The following is a 16,715-nucleotide window of genomic DNA, read 5'->3' as shown; positions in this document are numbered from 1 at the left end:
GCTGTGTTGTTTCAAAGCTGAAAAAAAAAGTTCTTAAGAGCTTCCAGTTCACAGAGGAGGCTTCAGGTCACCCCACTTGGAGGCAGCAGAGTATGGACTGGACTGGTAATCCAGAGACCCAGGGTGATACATTGAAACATAGAAAAAAGGTGCAGGAGGAGGCCATTTGGCCTTTCGAGCCTGCACCACCATTCAATATGATCATGGTTGATCAGACACTGTCAGTATCTCACTCTTGCTTTCTCTCAAAACCCCTTGATCTCTTTAGCCACAAGGGCCATGTCCAGCTCCCTCTTGAACATGTCGAATGAACTGGCCCCAGCACTTTCTGTGATAGAGAATTCCACAGGTTCACAACTCTCTGAGTGAAGAAGTTCCTCCTCATCTAAATCCTGAATGGCTTACCCCTTATTCTTAGACTGTGACCCCTAGTTCTGGACTTCCCTAATATCGGGAACATTCTTCCTGCATCTAGCCGGTCCAGTCCCATCAGAATTTTGTATGTTTCTATGAGATCCCCTCTCATTCTTCTCAATTTCAGTGAGTACAAGCCCAGCCAATCCAGCCTCTCTTCATCTGTCAGTCCTGCCATTCCAGGAATCAGTCTGGTGAACCTTCACTGGACTCCCTCAATAGGAAGAATGGTCCTTCCGCAGGCTAGGAGACCAAAACTGCACTCAACACTCAAGGTGTGGCCTCACCAAGGCCCTGTATAACTGCAACAAGACATCTTTACTCCTAAACTCAATTGGACTTGCTATGAGGGCCAACATGCCATTAGCTGGCATGACGATCATCCTAGTACCAAAGAAAAGCCTGGCAGCATGCTTTAATGACTATCATCTGGTCTGACAACCATTATTATGAAGTGCTTCAAAAGGTTAGTCGTGGCATGAATCAATTCCAATCTCCCAAATTGCCAATCATCACAACAGATCTACAGCAGAAGCCATCTCCCCGGCCATGCACTCAACCCTGCAACACCTAGATAACAGATATCTATGTTAGACTCAACATTACTATCATTATGCAATTCTTCCCGGAGGTTTAGTATTGTCTGCAAATTTGGAAATATTGCATTCAATTCCTTCGTCCAAATCATTAATGTACATTGTGAATAGCTGGGGTCCCAGCACTGAACCCTGCGGTACCACACTAGTCACTGCTGCCTCTCTGAAAAGGACCCATTTATTCCCACTCTCTGCTTCCTGTCATCCAACCAGTTCTCTATCCATGTCAATATGTTACCCCCAAAACCATGAGCTTTAAGTTTTCTCACTTAGCTCTTGTGTGGGACCTTGTCAAAAGCTTTTTGAAAGTCCAGATACACAACATTCACTGGTTCACCCTTGTTCTCTCTACTGGTCACATTCTCAAAAAATTCCAGAAGATTTGTCAAGCGTGATTTCCCTTTAGTGAATCCATGCTGACTTGGACCAATCATGTCACCCCTTTCCAAATGCCCAGTTATTTCACCCTTACTAACTGACTCCAGCATTTTCCGCACCACCGATGTCAGGCTAACTGGTCTATAATTCCCAGTTTTCTCTCTCCCTCCTTCTTTAAAAAGTGGGATTATCTTAGCTACCCCCCAATCCACTGGAACTCTCCCAGTGTCTATAGGATGCTGGATAATGATCACCAATGTAACCACTATTCCTCGGGCCACTTCCTCAAGTACTGTGGGATGCACAGCATCAGGCCCTGGGGACTTATTGGGTTTTAATCCTAGCAATTTCCACAATACAATTTCCTGACTAATAAGAATTTCAGTTCTTCCATCAGGCTAAACCCTCTGTCCCCTAATATTTCTGGAAGGTTTTTTGTTAATTAGTCACAAGTAAGGAAGTTACTGTGAAAATCCCCTAGTCGCCACACTCCGGTGCCTGTTCAGGTCAATTAACCTAACAGCACATCTTTTAGACTGTGGGAGGAAACCAGAGCACCCGCAGGAAACCCACGCAGATACGTGCAAACTCCACACAGACAGTGACCCGAGGCCGGAATTGAACCCAGGTCCCTAGTGCTGTGAGGCACCAATGCTAACCACTGTGCCACCTGTGCTGCCCACAGTGTCCTCCTTAGTCAAGACACATCTAAAGTATTTGTTCTGGGGACCTGGCTTTGAATCTGTAAGGGAAGATGGTAAAATCTGAATTCAATAAAAATCTGGAATTCTTAAAAAAAGGGTCTAATAATGACCATAAAATGATTGCTGTAACAACCCATCTGGTTCGATAATGTCCCTTATAGAAGAAAGTCAGCCATCCTTACCCAGTCTGGTCTACATGTGACTCCAAACCCACAGCGACATGTTTGACTCTGAACTGCTCTCTGAAATGGCTGAGCGAGTCACTCAGTTCAGGGCAACTACGGATGAGCAACAAACACTGGCCCAGGCAATGATGCCCACATCCCATGAATGAATCGGGAAAGAAAATCCAACATCCAACAACTTGCTCTGAAAACTCTGCTCACATTTTGACAGCTGTTACAAATTCCACCCATGCAGCAATTCACAAAAACCAGCCTCCCATTCATTGACTCTGTCTGCACTTCCCGCTGCCTCGAGTAAAGCAGCCAGTGTAATTAAGGACCCCACGCCCCCCCCCAGACACTCTCACTTCCATGGCTAACACGAGGGGACATAGCTTTAAATTAAGGGGTGGTAATTATAGGACGGATGTCAGAGGTAGGTTCTTTACTCAGAGGGTAGTAAGGGCGTGGGATGCCCTGCCTGCAGCAGTTGTGGACTCGCCAACTTTAAGGGCGTTCAAATGGTCAGTGGATAGGCATATGGATAACATTGGAATAGTTTAGGTGAGAGGGTCATTAGATTGGTTCCACTGGTCGGCGCAACATGGAGGGCCGAAGGGCCTGTACTGTGCTGTAATGTTCTATGTTCTAAACAAGATTCTTAAAACAAATGTCATTGGCTAACAACCTCCCACTGTTAACCAATGCTTTAAGAAAATCCTGATCTATATCTTCACCAAAAAACTAATCAATTCTTCCTCGGGTCATACTCAGTCTGTGTACCAGGTTTCATTGAAATACAGTTTTTTGAGATGTATTGTCTAAAGCCAAAGAGACTTGGAAGAAAACACTACACTACAACCCACACTTAGTACAGATCCAACAACACTCAAGAAGACCAATGCCATCCAGCATAAAGCAGCCTGCTTGATGGCGCCACCCCCTTCACCACTAATAAATCACTAATGAGCAACTCACCAAGGCTCCTTGGACAGCACCTCCCAAATCTAAGACCTCTACTACCTAGGACAAGAGCAGCAGTCACCTGGGAACACCACCATGAGGAGGTTCCCCTCCAAGCCACTCACTACCCTGACATGGAAATATATTACTATTCCCTCACAGTCCCTGGATGAAAACCTTGGAATTCCCTCCCTAACAGCACTGTGGGTGTACCTACACCACACAAACTACAGCGATTGAATCAGCAGCTTCTCAGGGACAATTAGGGATGGGCAATAAATGCTGGCCTAGCCAGTGACACCCAGACCCCATAAAATGTATTTTTAAAAATTGATTCACAGGGTGGTGTATGACTGGGAGGACACTGTTCCTATTTATCAGTTCACTTGTCCTTCTAGATGGTACAAGTCATATCTTTGGAAGATGTTGTCGAAGGAGGCTTGATGAGCTGCTGCATCAACTGCTGAATTGATGAGTTGATGAGAACCTACAATGAGGGGGTTCATTGATCTTGTAGATGGTACACACAGTTGTCACTGTGCACTGGTGATGGAGGGAGTGAGTGTTCAATATGGTCGATGGTGAGGTTGGTTTAGCTCAGTTGGTTAGACAGCTGGGTAGTGATGCAAAGTGGCACCAGGAGCGTGAGTTCTATTCCAGCACTGGCTGAGATTATTCAGGAATGCCTCTCCTTCTCAATCTTGTCCTCGCCTGAGGTATGGTGATCCTTAGGTTACATCACCACCAAGGGAGAGAGCAGCCCATGGTCATCTGGGACTATGGCAACTTTATCTTTGTATGATCAATGGCATACCAATCAAGTGGAGCTGCTTTGCCCTGGATGGTGTTGAGATTCTTGAGTGTTGTTGGAGCTGCACCCATCCAGGCAGGTGGAGAGTGTTCCATCACACTGCTGATTTGTGCCTTGTTACTTGTGGACAGGTTTTAGGGAGTCAGGAGGTGAGTTACTTGCCACAGGATTCCTAGTCACTGACCTGCTCTGGGAGCCACAGTATTTACGTGGCTGGTCCAGTTCAGTTTCTGGTCATTGGTAACCTCCAGGATGTTGATAGTGGGGGATTCAGTGATGGTTACACCATTGATTGTCATGGGGTGTTTGTTAGATTTATTGGAAATGATCCTTACCTGTGGCATGAATGTTACTTACTCCTTACCAGCCCAAGGCTGAATGTTTTAAAGTTTACTTATTAGTATCACAAGTAGGTTGACATTAACACTGCAATAAAATTATTGTGAAAATCCCTGAATTGCCACACTCAGGCACCTGTTCGGGTATACTGAAGGAGAATTTATCATGGTCAGTGCTCTTAACTAGCACATCTTCTGGACTGTGGGAGGAAACTAGAGCACCCGGAGGAAACCCACGCAGACAGGGAGAGAAGGTGCAGACTCTGCATAGACAGTGACCCAAGCTAGGAATGGAACCCAAGCCCTGGCGTTGTGAGGCAGCAGGGCTAACCTCTGTGCCACCATACTGCCCAATAATCCAGTATGTAGTCCTGCTGCAACTGAATATAGGTGAATGAATTCTCTTGAATGTAGGTGTGCGGTTTAAGAAAATCTGGCATTTCCTCCACACTTTTCATGACCTCACACGCTTTTGAAGCACTTTCGAAATGTAGACAATATTGTAATGTAGGCAATTCAGCAGCAAATTTGCACATAGCAAGATCCCACAAGCAGCAATGTGATAATGATGAGATTATCTATTTTTCTGTTGCAGGTTGAAGGGTAAATGTTAGCCAGGACACTGAGGAGGACACCCTCTTCTCTTCTGCAGAATAGTGCCCTGGGATCTTCTGCCCTGATGTGGATGTGCCGGCGTCGGACTGGGGTAAACACAGTAAAAAGTCTGACAACACCAGGTTTTAGTCCAACCGACTTATTTGATAGTAAATTCACAAGCTTTCGAGGTTTCCCTCGAAACCTCAAAAGCTTGTGAATTTACTATCAAATAAATCGGTTGGACTAAAACCTGGTGTTGTCAGACTTTTTACTATCTTCTGCCCTTTCCAGGGGATGTAAATGTCTCACTCAGAAGACAGCGTGTCTGACAGTGCAGTACTCCCTCAATACTGGTACAGTGAGTTAGCCTGAATTATATGCTCCAGTCTTTGATCCTTTGTATTAACAGTGTTTGGTAATAATGATGGCAGTGAAAATGAAGAAACAGTCAGATACTGTAATTGATGGGCTGTGACTGGTGGTGTTCCGTAAGGAACTGTGCAGGGGCCTCGACTGTTCACTACATTTATTAATGACTCGGATAATGTGATTGGAAACCACATGTATGCAAATTTGCTGAAGACAGGGAGATATGTGGCATTGTCAGTTTTGTAGATGGAAGTAGAACATTGCAAAGAAATATTGACAGATTAAAAGTGAGTGGAGAACAATCTGGCAAATATGTCCTGTTGCAGGTAAACATGAGGTCATCCAATTTGGACCTAAGATTGATGGAACTCAAGAACACAAGAAACAGGAGTAGACCACTCAGCCTATCATAGCTGCTGCCCCATTCAACATGACCATGGTTGATCTCAGGCTTCAACTCCATTTTCCCACCCGCTCCCCACATCTCTCAATTTCCTGAGAAACCAAATATCCGTCTATCCCAGCCTAAAGTAGGTTCAACAATGGAGCTTCCACAACCCTCTGGGATCCAAAATTCCAAAGACTCACAAGTCATTTCTCCTCATCTCAGTCCTAAATGGTCAGCCCCTTGTCCTGAGACTGTGTCCCCATGTTTTAGATTCCCTGACCAGTGGAAACAATCTCCCAGCGTCTATCATATGAAGCCCCTAATACGATACCTTCAAACTAGAAATGTAGAAATCATTGAAACCGTACAGTACAGAAAGATGCCATTCGGCCCATCGAGTCTGCTCCAACCACAATCCCACCCAGACCCTACCCCCATATCTCTACATATTTATGCACTAATCCCTCTAGCCTACACCTCTCAGGGCACTAAGGGCAATTTGTTTTTAGTATGGCCAATCAACCTAACCTGCACATCTTTGGACTGTGGGAGGAAACTGGAGCACCCGGAGGAAACCCACACAGAAACAAGGAGAATGTGCAAACTTCACACAGACAGTGGCCCAAGCTGGGAATCAAACCCAGGTCCCTGGAGCTGTGAAGCAGCAGTGCTAACCACTGTGCTGCCCTGCCGCCAGCATAATTAAGGGTCCCACTCACCCCGGACATTCTCTCTTTCACCTTCTCCCATCAGAAAAATTTTCAAAAGTCTGAGGTCACTTGCCAACCGACTCAAGAGCAGTTTCGTCCCTGCTGCTGTCAGACTTTTGAATGGACCTACCTTGCATTAAGTTGACCTTTCTCTACACCCTAGCTATGACTGTAACACTACATTCTGCATTCTCTCCTTTCTTCCTCCATTAACGGTATGCTTCGTCTGTCTAGTGCGCAAGAAACAATACTTTTCTCTGTAAACTAATAAATTGACAATAATAAATCAAATCAAAGAAAAGTATTTTTTTCTTACCAAGCATCGAAGATGATTGCTGCCCTCTCATGGATTAAATTGGTTCTGCTTTTAATCAGAAAATTGAGTTCCAACCAGAAGGTAACTTTGATACACCACAACTAGTCCGTCAGGAAGCAGTTAGAATTTGCACAGATTTTTATTTCATTCAAATTTCTGCTGTGGTGGGATTTGAACCTGGGACTGCCAGCTCCCTGGATGACTAGTCTAGTGACAATACCACCACAGCATGGCTTACTCAGAGTTCTAAAGAAGTCATATTCAATTCAAAACAGTTCCTCTTCACAGTCCTGATGAGCATTTCCAGCATCCTTGCTTTTACTTTGCATAAATGTTTGATCTAAATCAAACAGCAGATAAAAATTCACAGTAAGGGACATTATGAATGATTATTGATGAGTGAGAGTGATTGGGGCTGGTTTCTCAGATCCCCCTGTATAATCAGCACTGCCCTGGCTCAAACTCAGCTGACAGGAGGCGGGGGTCACTCTGAAACCGGAAGTTGTCAGCCGCTAGGGTCGTGACCTATGACGCGTCGTGAATAGGGTCTACCCGCTGAGCGGGAGGGCGGGGCCAGTGCCCGCACATGCGCAGTGGCGACAGGCAGAGGCCCAGCTGGGACATTGTAGCAGAAAGCAGCTGAGTGTCCCAGTGCAACCCCCCGACCAATGAATGAATGAATGAATGGCTGAGGAGGAAAACCTTCAGAAACAAGTGAGTAATTCACACTGGCAGACCAACTGGGCACAGGGATCTCAAAGGGAAAAGACTTACATTTCTGTAGCGCCTCTCACATCCCCTGGGCTGTTCACAGGCATTCTGAATGGCATAGGAAATGTGGCAGCTAATTTCCCCCCCGCAGACAGCAGTGTGATGCTGGCTGGATAGCCCATGTCAGTGGTGTCAGAGTCACACAGCCCTTCAGCCCATCGAGTCTGTACCAGCAAGAACCACCACATGGGAGGCACTGTGGTCCGTACTGCTGCCTCACCGCGCCAGGGATCTGGGTTCAGTTCTGGTCTTGGATGACTGTACGGAGGTTGCACACTGTTTCTGTGTCTGCGTAGGGTTTCCTCCGGGTGCTCCGGTTTCCTCCCACACTCCAAAGGTGTGCAGGTTAAGTGGATTGGCCATGGTAAATTGCCCCTTGGTGTAAGGGGGACTAATAGGGTAAATATGTGGGATTAGGGGATAGGGTCTGGTTAGGATTGTTGTTGGTTTCGGCTCGATGGGCTGAGTGACCTCCTGCTACACTGTAGGAAATCTTTGATTAAGTCACGTTAATCTGATTTTCCAGCATTTGTCCCAGATCCTTGAATGTTACGATGTTTTAAGTCCTCATCCAGATATGTTTTAAGGTTGTAAGATTTCCAGTCTGAGGACTGAAGGATAACTTTTAATCAAACAACAGGGATAACTCCTTTGCAGTTCTTCACAATACTGGATGGAGGAGCTTTTACATTCACTGGAAAGGGATATTAACATTGTATTTAAAGCTTTTACATTCACTGGAAAGGGATATTAACATTGTATTTAAAGCTTTTACATTCACTGGAAAGGGATATTAACATTGTATTTAAAGCTTTTACATTCACTGGAAAGGGATATTAACATTGTATTTAAAGCTTTTACATTCACTGGAAAGGGATATTAACATTGTATTTAAAGACCGCTCCCTCAGCACCGACCCTCTGACGGTGCGGCTCTCCCTCAGCACCGACCCTCTGATGGTGCGGTGCTCCCTCAGCACTGTTTTGGAGTGTTTGCTGATCCTTCTTTGCTGTGAGTTTGATCTGTATTCATTCTGATTCAGAGTTAAGATGTTTGGCACTGAGAGAGCTCACATTGTGTCTGTGACGCCAACCGAATGGAACCATCTCTAACCTATGAGGCTGTGCTGGCCGCCAGTGTGAAGACAGGGTGGGAGTTTGAATGTTATTGGAGATTTTCAACAGGATGTTCGTGAAGTCACAAAATCCAAGAGCCCTGAATTTGCTGAAACAAGAACAGGCAGTGATTGATGTTTATTCAGACACAAACGATCTCAATTCACGATGAAAAGAAATATCCCGACTTCATCAAGTTCAATCATTGGAATAGTAATTGTCCTTTGACATGTCAGCTACAACTCTCACCAACTTTTACAGATGCACCATAGAAAGCATTTTTTCTGGTTGTATCACAGCTTGGTATGGGCTCCTGCTCTGCCCAAGACCGCAAGGAACTAAAAGGGTCATGAATGTAGCCCAATCCATCACGCAAACCAGCCTCCCATCCATTGACTCTGTCTACACTTCCCGTTGCCTTGGCAAAACAGCCAGCATAATTAAGGATCCTACGCACCCCGGACATTCTCTCTTCCACTTTCTTCTGTCGGGTAAAAGATACAAAAGTCTGAGGTCAGATACCAACTGACTCAAGAACAGCTTCTTCTCTGCTGCTGTCAGGCTTTTGAATGGACCAACCTCGCATTAAGTTGACCTTCCTCTACAGTGTAGCTACGACTGTAACACTAAGTTTCTGATTTGTCTGTTGTTCTCTCAATTTCTTTCTCCTTTGTTCCTGTGTTTCATTCTCGATCTGCAAATCTCATTAGTTAAGAGGTAGACTGTTGGTTCTGTTGTTCACTGAGGTTTCCCAAAAGCCCGTTGCCCCTCTCCGCCCTGCTCATGAGAACCTAAGAACATAAGAACCTAAGAAATAGGAGCAGGAGTAGGACATCTAGCCCATTGAGCCTGCCCCGCCATTCAATAAGATCATGGCTGATCTGAAGTGGCTCAGTTCCACTTTCCCACTTTCTCCCCATAACCCTTAATCCCCTCTCTTATCAAAAACCCATCAACCCGCGTCTTAAATATATTCAGCGAGGTAGCCTCCACCACTTCAACGGGCAGAGAATTCCAGAGATTCACCACCCTTTGAGTGAAGAAGTTCCTCCTCAACTCTGTTCTAAACTGCTCCCCCCTTATCTTGAGGCTGTGCCCCCTAGTCCTGCTGTCCTTTCTGAGCGGGAAGAACCTCTCCACCTCTACCCTATCCGTCCCTTTCATCATCTTATACGTCTTAATGAGATCTCCCCTCATCCTTCTAAACTCTAACGAGTACAAGCCCAGTCTATTCAGCCTCTCCTCATAGCTCAACCCCCTCAACTCCGGTATCAGCCTAGTGAACCTCCTCTGCACTCCCTCCAAGGCCAAAATATCCTTGCGCAGGTGCGGCGACCAAAACTGCACACAGTACTCCAGCTGCGGCCTCACCAATGCCCTATACAGCTGCAGCAAGACCTCCCTACTTTTATATTCTATCCCCCTCACTATGAAGGCCAGCATCCCATTCGCCTTCCTGACCACCTGCTGAACCTGTAGGCTGGGTTTTTGCGACTCATGCACAAGGACCCCCAGGTCCCTCTGCACCGTAGCATGCTGCAGCTTTTCGCCCTGTAAGTAGTAGTCCTTCCTACCATTATTCCTACCAAAGTGGATAACCTCACACTTGCCAACATTGTATTCCATCTGCCCGGTTCTCTCCCACTCGCTCAGCCTATCTAGATCCCTCTGCAGACTTTCCACACCCTCCGCACAATTTGCCGTTCCACTTATCTTTGTGTCATCAGCAAATTTCGACACCATACACCCAGGCCCTATCCCCATAATCCCAAGTATTTACATTAGCTAGTCCACCTGACACTAAGGGGCAATTCAGCATGGCTAATCCATCTAACCCATACATCTTTGGAGTGTCCAGATGAAACCCACACAGACACGGAAAAGATGTGCAAACTCCACACGCACACACATATATATACATATGTGTGTATATATATATATATATATATATATATATATACACACACAGTGACCCGAGGCTGGAATTGAACCCAGGTCCCTGGCACTGTGAGGCAGCATTGTGCCAGTGTGCTGCCATGGTTTGTGTTGGCAGAAAGTTTGGTGAGACAGTTCAAAGTTCAGTTTGTAAGCCGTAGTTGAAAAATAAATGAAGTTTAAGCCGGTTTGTATCTGTTCACGGTGCAATTCTCTCTTTCCAATCAGATAGATGAGATAGAAGCTCTGTCATCGATCTATGAGGATGAATGGTGTGTCGTTGATGAGGCTTCCAGAATATTTTGTATCAGGATTGTGGATGAATTGGATCACCCGAAATGGACGATTTGTTTACAGGTACGGCACTTGCTCAAAATCCTGCCTTTGCTTCTCCATCCTTGCAAAGCTGAGGCTAAACTCCCGTGTGTACCAGTGTTAGGGACCAGATCAGAAACTCCAAGGTATGTCATGCAGTTAGCCTTGATATTGGCATTCGCGTGAGCATAAGATGTTTCACTCCAAGTTATGACTCAGTGACCCACTTGGAAGTGTTCATAGCATCCCTACAGTACAGAAGGAGGCCATTCAGACCATCGAGGCTACACTGACAACAATCCTACCCTATCCCCGTAACCCCACATATTTGCCCTGCTAATCTCCCCAAAACTAAGGAGGATTTAGCATGGCCAATCTGTCTGACCCGCACATCTTTGGACTGTGGGAGGCAGCTGGAGCACCCGGTGGAAACCCATGCAGACATGAGGAGAATGTGCATAAGAACATAAGAAATAGGAGCAGGAGTAGGCCATCTAGCCCTTCGAGCCTGCCCTGCCATTCAATAAGAACATGGCTGATCTGAAGTGGATCAGTTCCACTTACCTGCTTTCTCCCCATAACCCTTAATTCCCTTGTCTATCAGAAAAATCGCAAATGTGCAAATTCTGCACAGACAGTGACTCGAGATGGGAATTGAACCCAGATACGTGGCACTATGAGGCAGCAGTGCTAACCACTGTGCCAGAATTCCACCCCATTTATTAAGACTAATTTTATTTAAGAACACAGTTAGAATATAACAAGAATAATTAGCACAACTTTTACCGATTAAAATACTTAAACATGACCAACTTTCATTCTGAACAACTGACAGAAAGCTTTCTGACTCCCATGCAGCAGTTTCCAGAGAAAGATATAACCTGAAACAACAGAACTTCAGAGAAATAAACCTAGTTCCTGGGAGATCCCTTCTCCAGACTTAGAGCTATTTCTTCTTGCTACAGCTCCCAAAAACAACTGAGCTAGATTTCTCTCTGTGAGCCTAGTCGCTGATGTTACTGTGAATCAACTGAAGCAAGCCCTACTCTGCAAAGCCCCAGGGGAAAACAATAAAATAATAGAACAGCATTAAGCCAGATTGTGTGATGTTAGTGTCTCTTTAAGAGATTCTTTTTTTTAAATCATGATCGCTGCGGCTCTCACAGTCAATGTTTCTCAGCTCACAGCCTTGGCCATTGGTGGGAGGAGAAAAAAAGCTCTGTGCAACTCAGGTGGTGAGTGCTGTTTTTAGTTTGGTTTTTGCTGCAGTGTTAGAGGCAGTCCTAGAAATAAGCTTTTTATTTTGCAAGTTTTACCAGTTAGCTGAAAGGAGGGCTTGTTGCAGTAAAGGATCTATGTTCTGATGTTTTTGGGAACTGAAGACTACCAGCTGCAGTGAGATTTCAAGATCATTTGAAATCAGCATTCAATGCAGGGGACTGGATTGCAATATCATGTGAGCTTTAGGCTGTGCAGTGATAAATCTGTTTAAAGATTTTTGCGTATTGGATTTTGACTTTCACTGGAACATCTAATGTATAGGTAAAGGGTTATACATTATTGTCATTGTTTTTTTCTTGTTTGTAGGTGATGAGAGTCCTTGCTAATTTTCTTACTGTACATATTAACTATAGTCTTAAGTAAACTTTATTTGATAAAAGCTCCCTAGTGGGTCATTTGAATTATACCGGAAGTGAAGCACCTCACGCTTATCCTAGCCAAATTCAAGATGCAAAAAGTATGGTTCAGGCGGGCTCCATAAAACACATTGGAGTTTCTGAGCTGAACCATAACAGTTAAAACAAACATTGTAGCAACTAGGACCAATTATGCAGCTGTAGTAACAACAGGGGCTGCCAGACACAGACAAAATGGCATTGATAATGAAACAAACTGCTGAACCAGATCCTACACAAGAAATATAATCCAAATACACCTCTTAAAGGCACAGTATCCCCACACCAGACACTGCGCACACACTGAGTTGGTTGTCAATATTAAATCATGGGGTACATTTAAGGCTGGGTTAGACAGAGTCTCCGGGCATTGAGAGATAGGGAAGTGGGCAGGAAAATGGAGTTAAAATCTAAGATCAGCCATGTGGTCTACTTCATGCGACCATAAGACATATGAAAAGAAGTGGGCCATTCAGCCCATCGGGTCTTCCCTGCTACTCAATGATATCATGATCTGATATGATAATCTTCAATTTCACTTTTCTGCCTTATCACCATTCCCTTTGATTTGCTCCCTGATTAAAAATCTGTCTATCTCAGCCTTGAACATACTTATTGAGCCAGCCTCTATAGCCTTCCTGCACTGATTTCTTATGTTCTTATCTTGTTACAACACCTGCGTTTATGTAGCACCTTTTAGCATAGTTAAAATACATCCAAAGATGCTTCACAGGAGGAATGATGACACGATGTTTGACACTGAACCACATAAGGAAATGTCAAGCTCAATGACTGAAAGTATAGTCACTGAGGTAGGTTTTTACAGAGCATCTGAGTGGAGGAAAAAGAAGTACAAAGAACAAGGAACAGTACAGCACAGGAACAGGCCCTTCAGCCCTCCAAGCCCGTGCTGTTCAAGATGCCCTAAAGATAAAGCTTTCTCCTCTTGCTCGGTCTGTACCCCTCTGTTCTCTCCCTATTCATGTACCCATCCAGATGCCTTTTAAATGTTGCTAATGTTCCTGCTTCCACCACCTCCTCTGGCAGCGCGTTCCAGGCACCCACCCTTCACTGCGTGAGAAACTTCTGCCACACACTTCCCTTAAACTTTCCCTCCCTCATGTTAAATCTGTACCCCCTTGTAATTGATACTTCACCCTCTGACTATCCACCCTGTCTGTGCCTCTCATAATATTGCAGACCTCTATCAGGTCTCCCCTCAGCCTCCGTCTTTCCAGTGAAAACAATCCTAGTTTATTCAATCTCTCCTCATAGCCAACACCCTCGAGACCAGGCAACATCCTGGTGAATGTTCTTTGCACTCTCTTCAAAGCTTCCACATTCTTCTGGTTGTGTGGTGACCAGAACTGCACACAATTCTCCAAATACAGCCTAACCGAGGTTTTACGTAACTGCAACATGATTTCCCAACTGTTGTACTCAGTGCCCCGGCTGATGAAGGCAAGCATGCCATATACCTTCTTAATCACCTTGGCCATCTGTATTTGCACTTATAGAGAACTGGGGACCTGCACGCCCGGATCCCTCTGCATGTTAAAGTTCCTAAGGGTTCTACCATTTACAGTATAATTCACTCTGAAATGCAACACTTGGCATTTGTCCAGATTAAACTCCATAAAAGTGGAGAAGTTTAGGGAGGAAATTCCAGAGGTTGGGTCCCAGGGCACCGTTGCTGGGGCAATTAAAATCGGGAATGTGTATGATTCCAGAATTGGAAGAGATTGCAGAAATTGATAAAGCTGGAAGAGATCGCAGAGGGTAGGGAGGGGCAGAGCTGTGGAGAGATTGTGAAATTGAGGTGTTAGTGGACAGGGAGCCAGTGTGGGTCAGTGAATACATTGCGTGATGGGTGAATGGGTCTTGGTCAGTGTTGGGCAGTAGGTGTTTGGTTGGCTGCGTATTTGTGAAGTTGTTCAGGGGCTGCTGAAAATCTTTAGTTACGAATGTTTCTGATGTTGAAGTAAGGATTTATACAGGAGAATGACTTCAAAAAATTTAAAATCTGTATAAACCCGCAAGGTGTTGTCGAAAGAATTTGAACTCGCTGCCAAATGAGATGTTTGAGGTTGGTGGAAAGAGATGGCACAAAGGGAGACCATTAGACCATTCGGCCCATTCAGCCCTCTGCAAGAGTAATCAACCTAGTGTCAGTCACCAGCCTCTTCTCTATAGCCCTGCAACTTTTTCCTCTTCGGATAATTATACAATTCTCCTTTAATAACCAAGATTGAATCTGCCTCCACCACGTTCTCAGACTGTTTATCCCAGATCGGAACCACTTGCTGCATTGGAAAAGCTCTTCCTGATGCTGCCCATCGCTTGCCTGCCAATCAACCCAAGCCGATGGTATCTCCTGGTTCCTGATCCCCCTCCCTGCCTCCAGCAATGGGAGCAGCCCCTCCTTACTGACTCCATCCAGATTCCTCACAAGTCTGAACATGTCCATCAAATCCCCCTCTCAACCTTCTCAAACACTCTTGGATAAGCTTGAGGGAGATTGAAACAGAACATGCTGATAGGGTGAGATGAGGTTCGGACTGATCAACGTTGACCAGTTGGACCCAATGTCCGGTTTCTGTGCTGTAGATTTTGTGTACGTCCATCTGTATCATCAATATTTATGTTCTTTGCTGCCTAGGTGATGCTTCCTCCCGAATATCCGACAACTGCTCCACCTATCTACCAGTTAAAGTAAGCTTTGATTCAGTTCTAATGAAACTTCCATTGTGACTTCACATGTAACAGGCCGGGAATATCGCAACGGGCATCGTTTTTTGCTCAATGCCCTATTCTCTGGGCCAAGGCAAATCCTGCCGGGAGCTGATGGGCCTGGATAAAGGGAAGGAAATATTCAAGGGAATGCAAGTCACAAGTTGTCTTTGTTAAGTTTCCTAACTCTGGATGTATATATTCCCAGAGGGGTCATTCCTGGACTTCCCATCTCCAAACGCCCTGCCCCCTCCCTCCACCATTGGCTGCCTGACACTTCCATTGTCATGGCAACCCACTGTTCAGTGGCCAATCAGAAAGCGAACAGGCATTTTCTTAACCCATTCCTGCTTGTCTCCAGTATTTTTTTATATAAGTAATGAACAAAAGCGTTTAGAGCATTATTTGTTAGTTAATTTGTTCATTACTTGTTAGTTAATGGCCTTGTTAATTCCCTATTGATTATTTTTCTCCCTCTGTTTATGCATGGAATGCGCGTACAATTAATTTTTAATTCCGAGAGATTTCAGGAGAATCCACAATGTTCCATCAGCTGCTACTTCCCTCCGAGTCACTCACTATCCTGATTTGGAAATATGTCAACCATTCCTTCACTGTCACGGGGTCAGAATCTTGCAACACCCTCTCTAAGAGCACTGTGGGTGTACCTACACCTCAGGGACTGCAGTGGCTCAAGAAGGCAGTCTCCATCATCTCCTTGAGGGCAGTTAGGGAAATCTGGTGACACCAGTTCCATGATGTGACGCTTGAATGACCCCCAACGTCAAATGATCTTTATTTGAATGGGATTTACGTCGAAATTCTGGCACAGAAACAGATGATTTGCCTCTCTAATGACTTGCTGACCTTGTGAAGTGAGGAATCTTCATTTTAAAACAAAAAGAGGAACTGCTGGAAGATCTCAGCAGATCTGGCAGAATCTGTAAGGAGAGAAATGAGCTGACATTTCGAGTCCAGAGCACCCTTTGTCAAAGCCTCCAATATCCTCCATTGGTTGAACCAAAGAAAAATATTCTTTTCTTTCTGAATGTGACGTTGAAGATTTTGATGGATTTTTGTTTGATTTCAGTGCTCCGTGGCTAAGAGGGCAAGAACGCATTTCACTCTCAAACAGCTTGGAGGAAATCTATCTGTGAGTTGCTCCAATGATCTCAAGGCAAATATAAATTCAAATAAAGCTCTTATGTCTACAAATATTTATGTCATAGAGGCTTACAGCATGGAAACAGGCCCTTCGGCCCAACTTGTTCATGCTGCCTCTTTCTTTTAACCCCTAAGCTGGTCCCAAATGCCTGCATTTGGCCCATATCCCTCTATACCCATCTTACCCATGTAACTGCCTAAATGCTTTTTAAAAGACAAAATTGTACCTGCCTCTATTTCTACCTCTTGGCAGCTTGTTCC

At 44.9% G+C, this 16,715-nt stretch overlaps 2 protein-coding genes across 3 annotated transcripts in view; one reads left to right on the top strand and one right to left on the bottom strand.

Annotated features, from left to right (window-relative positions):
• osbpl1a (oxysterol binding protein-like 1A) overlaps positions 1-6,770 on the bottom strand; it is a 224,085-nt gene extending 217,315 nt beyond the window's left edge. For both annotated transcript variants that reach the window (XM_080194750.1, XM_080194751.1), the window contains exon 1: positions 6,749-6,770. In XM_080194750.1, coding sequence (XP_080050876.1) covers positions 6,749-6,755 — 7 coding nt within the window. In that variant the 5' untranslated portion in view covers positions 6,756-6,770. The remainder of the gene's footprint in view (positions 1-6,748) is intronic.
• A 581-nt stretch (positions 6,771-7,351) lies between these two features.
• The window catches only part of impact (impact RWD domain protein), a 54,171-nt gene continuing 44,807 nt past the window's right edge, over positions 7,352-16,715 (top strand). The window contains exons 1-4 of the mRNA XM_080194753.1: positions 7,352-7,462; positions 10,798-10,926; positions 15,220-15,272; positions 16,381-16,443. Coding sequence (XP_080050879.1) covers positions 7,433-7,462; positions 10,798-10,926; positions 15,220-15,272; positions 16,381-16,443 — 275 coding nt within the window. The 5' untranslated portion in view covers positions 7,352-7,432. The remainder of the gene's footprint in view (positions 7,463-10,797; positions 10,927-15,219; positions 15,273-16,380; positions 16,444-16,715) is intronic.

The sequence above is a fragment of the Carcharhinus amblyrhynchos genome, chromosome 8, assembly GCF_965287045.1.
Source record: "Carcharhinus amblyrhynchos chromosome 8, sCarAmb.v2.hapA, whole genome shotgun sequence".
Lineage (NCBI taxonomy): Eukaryota > Metazoa > Chordata > Chondrichthyes > Carcharhiniformes > Carcharhinidae > Carcharhinus > Carcharhinus amblyrhynchos.
This window is presented reverse-complemented; position numbering and strand designations above follow the sequence as displayed.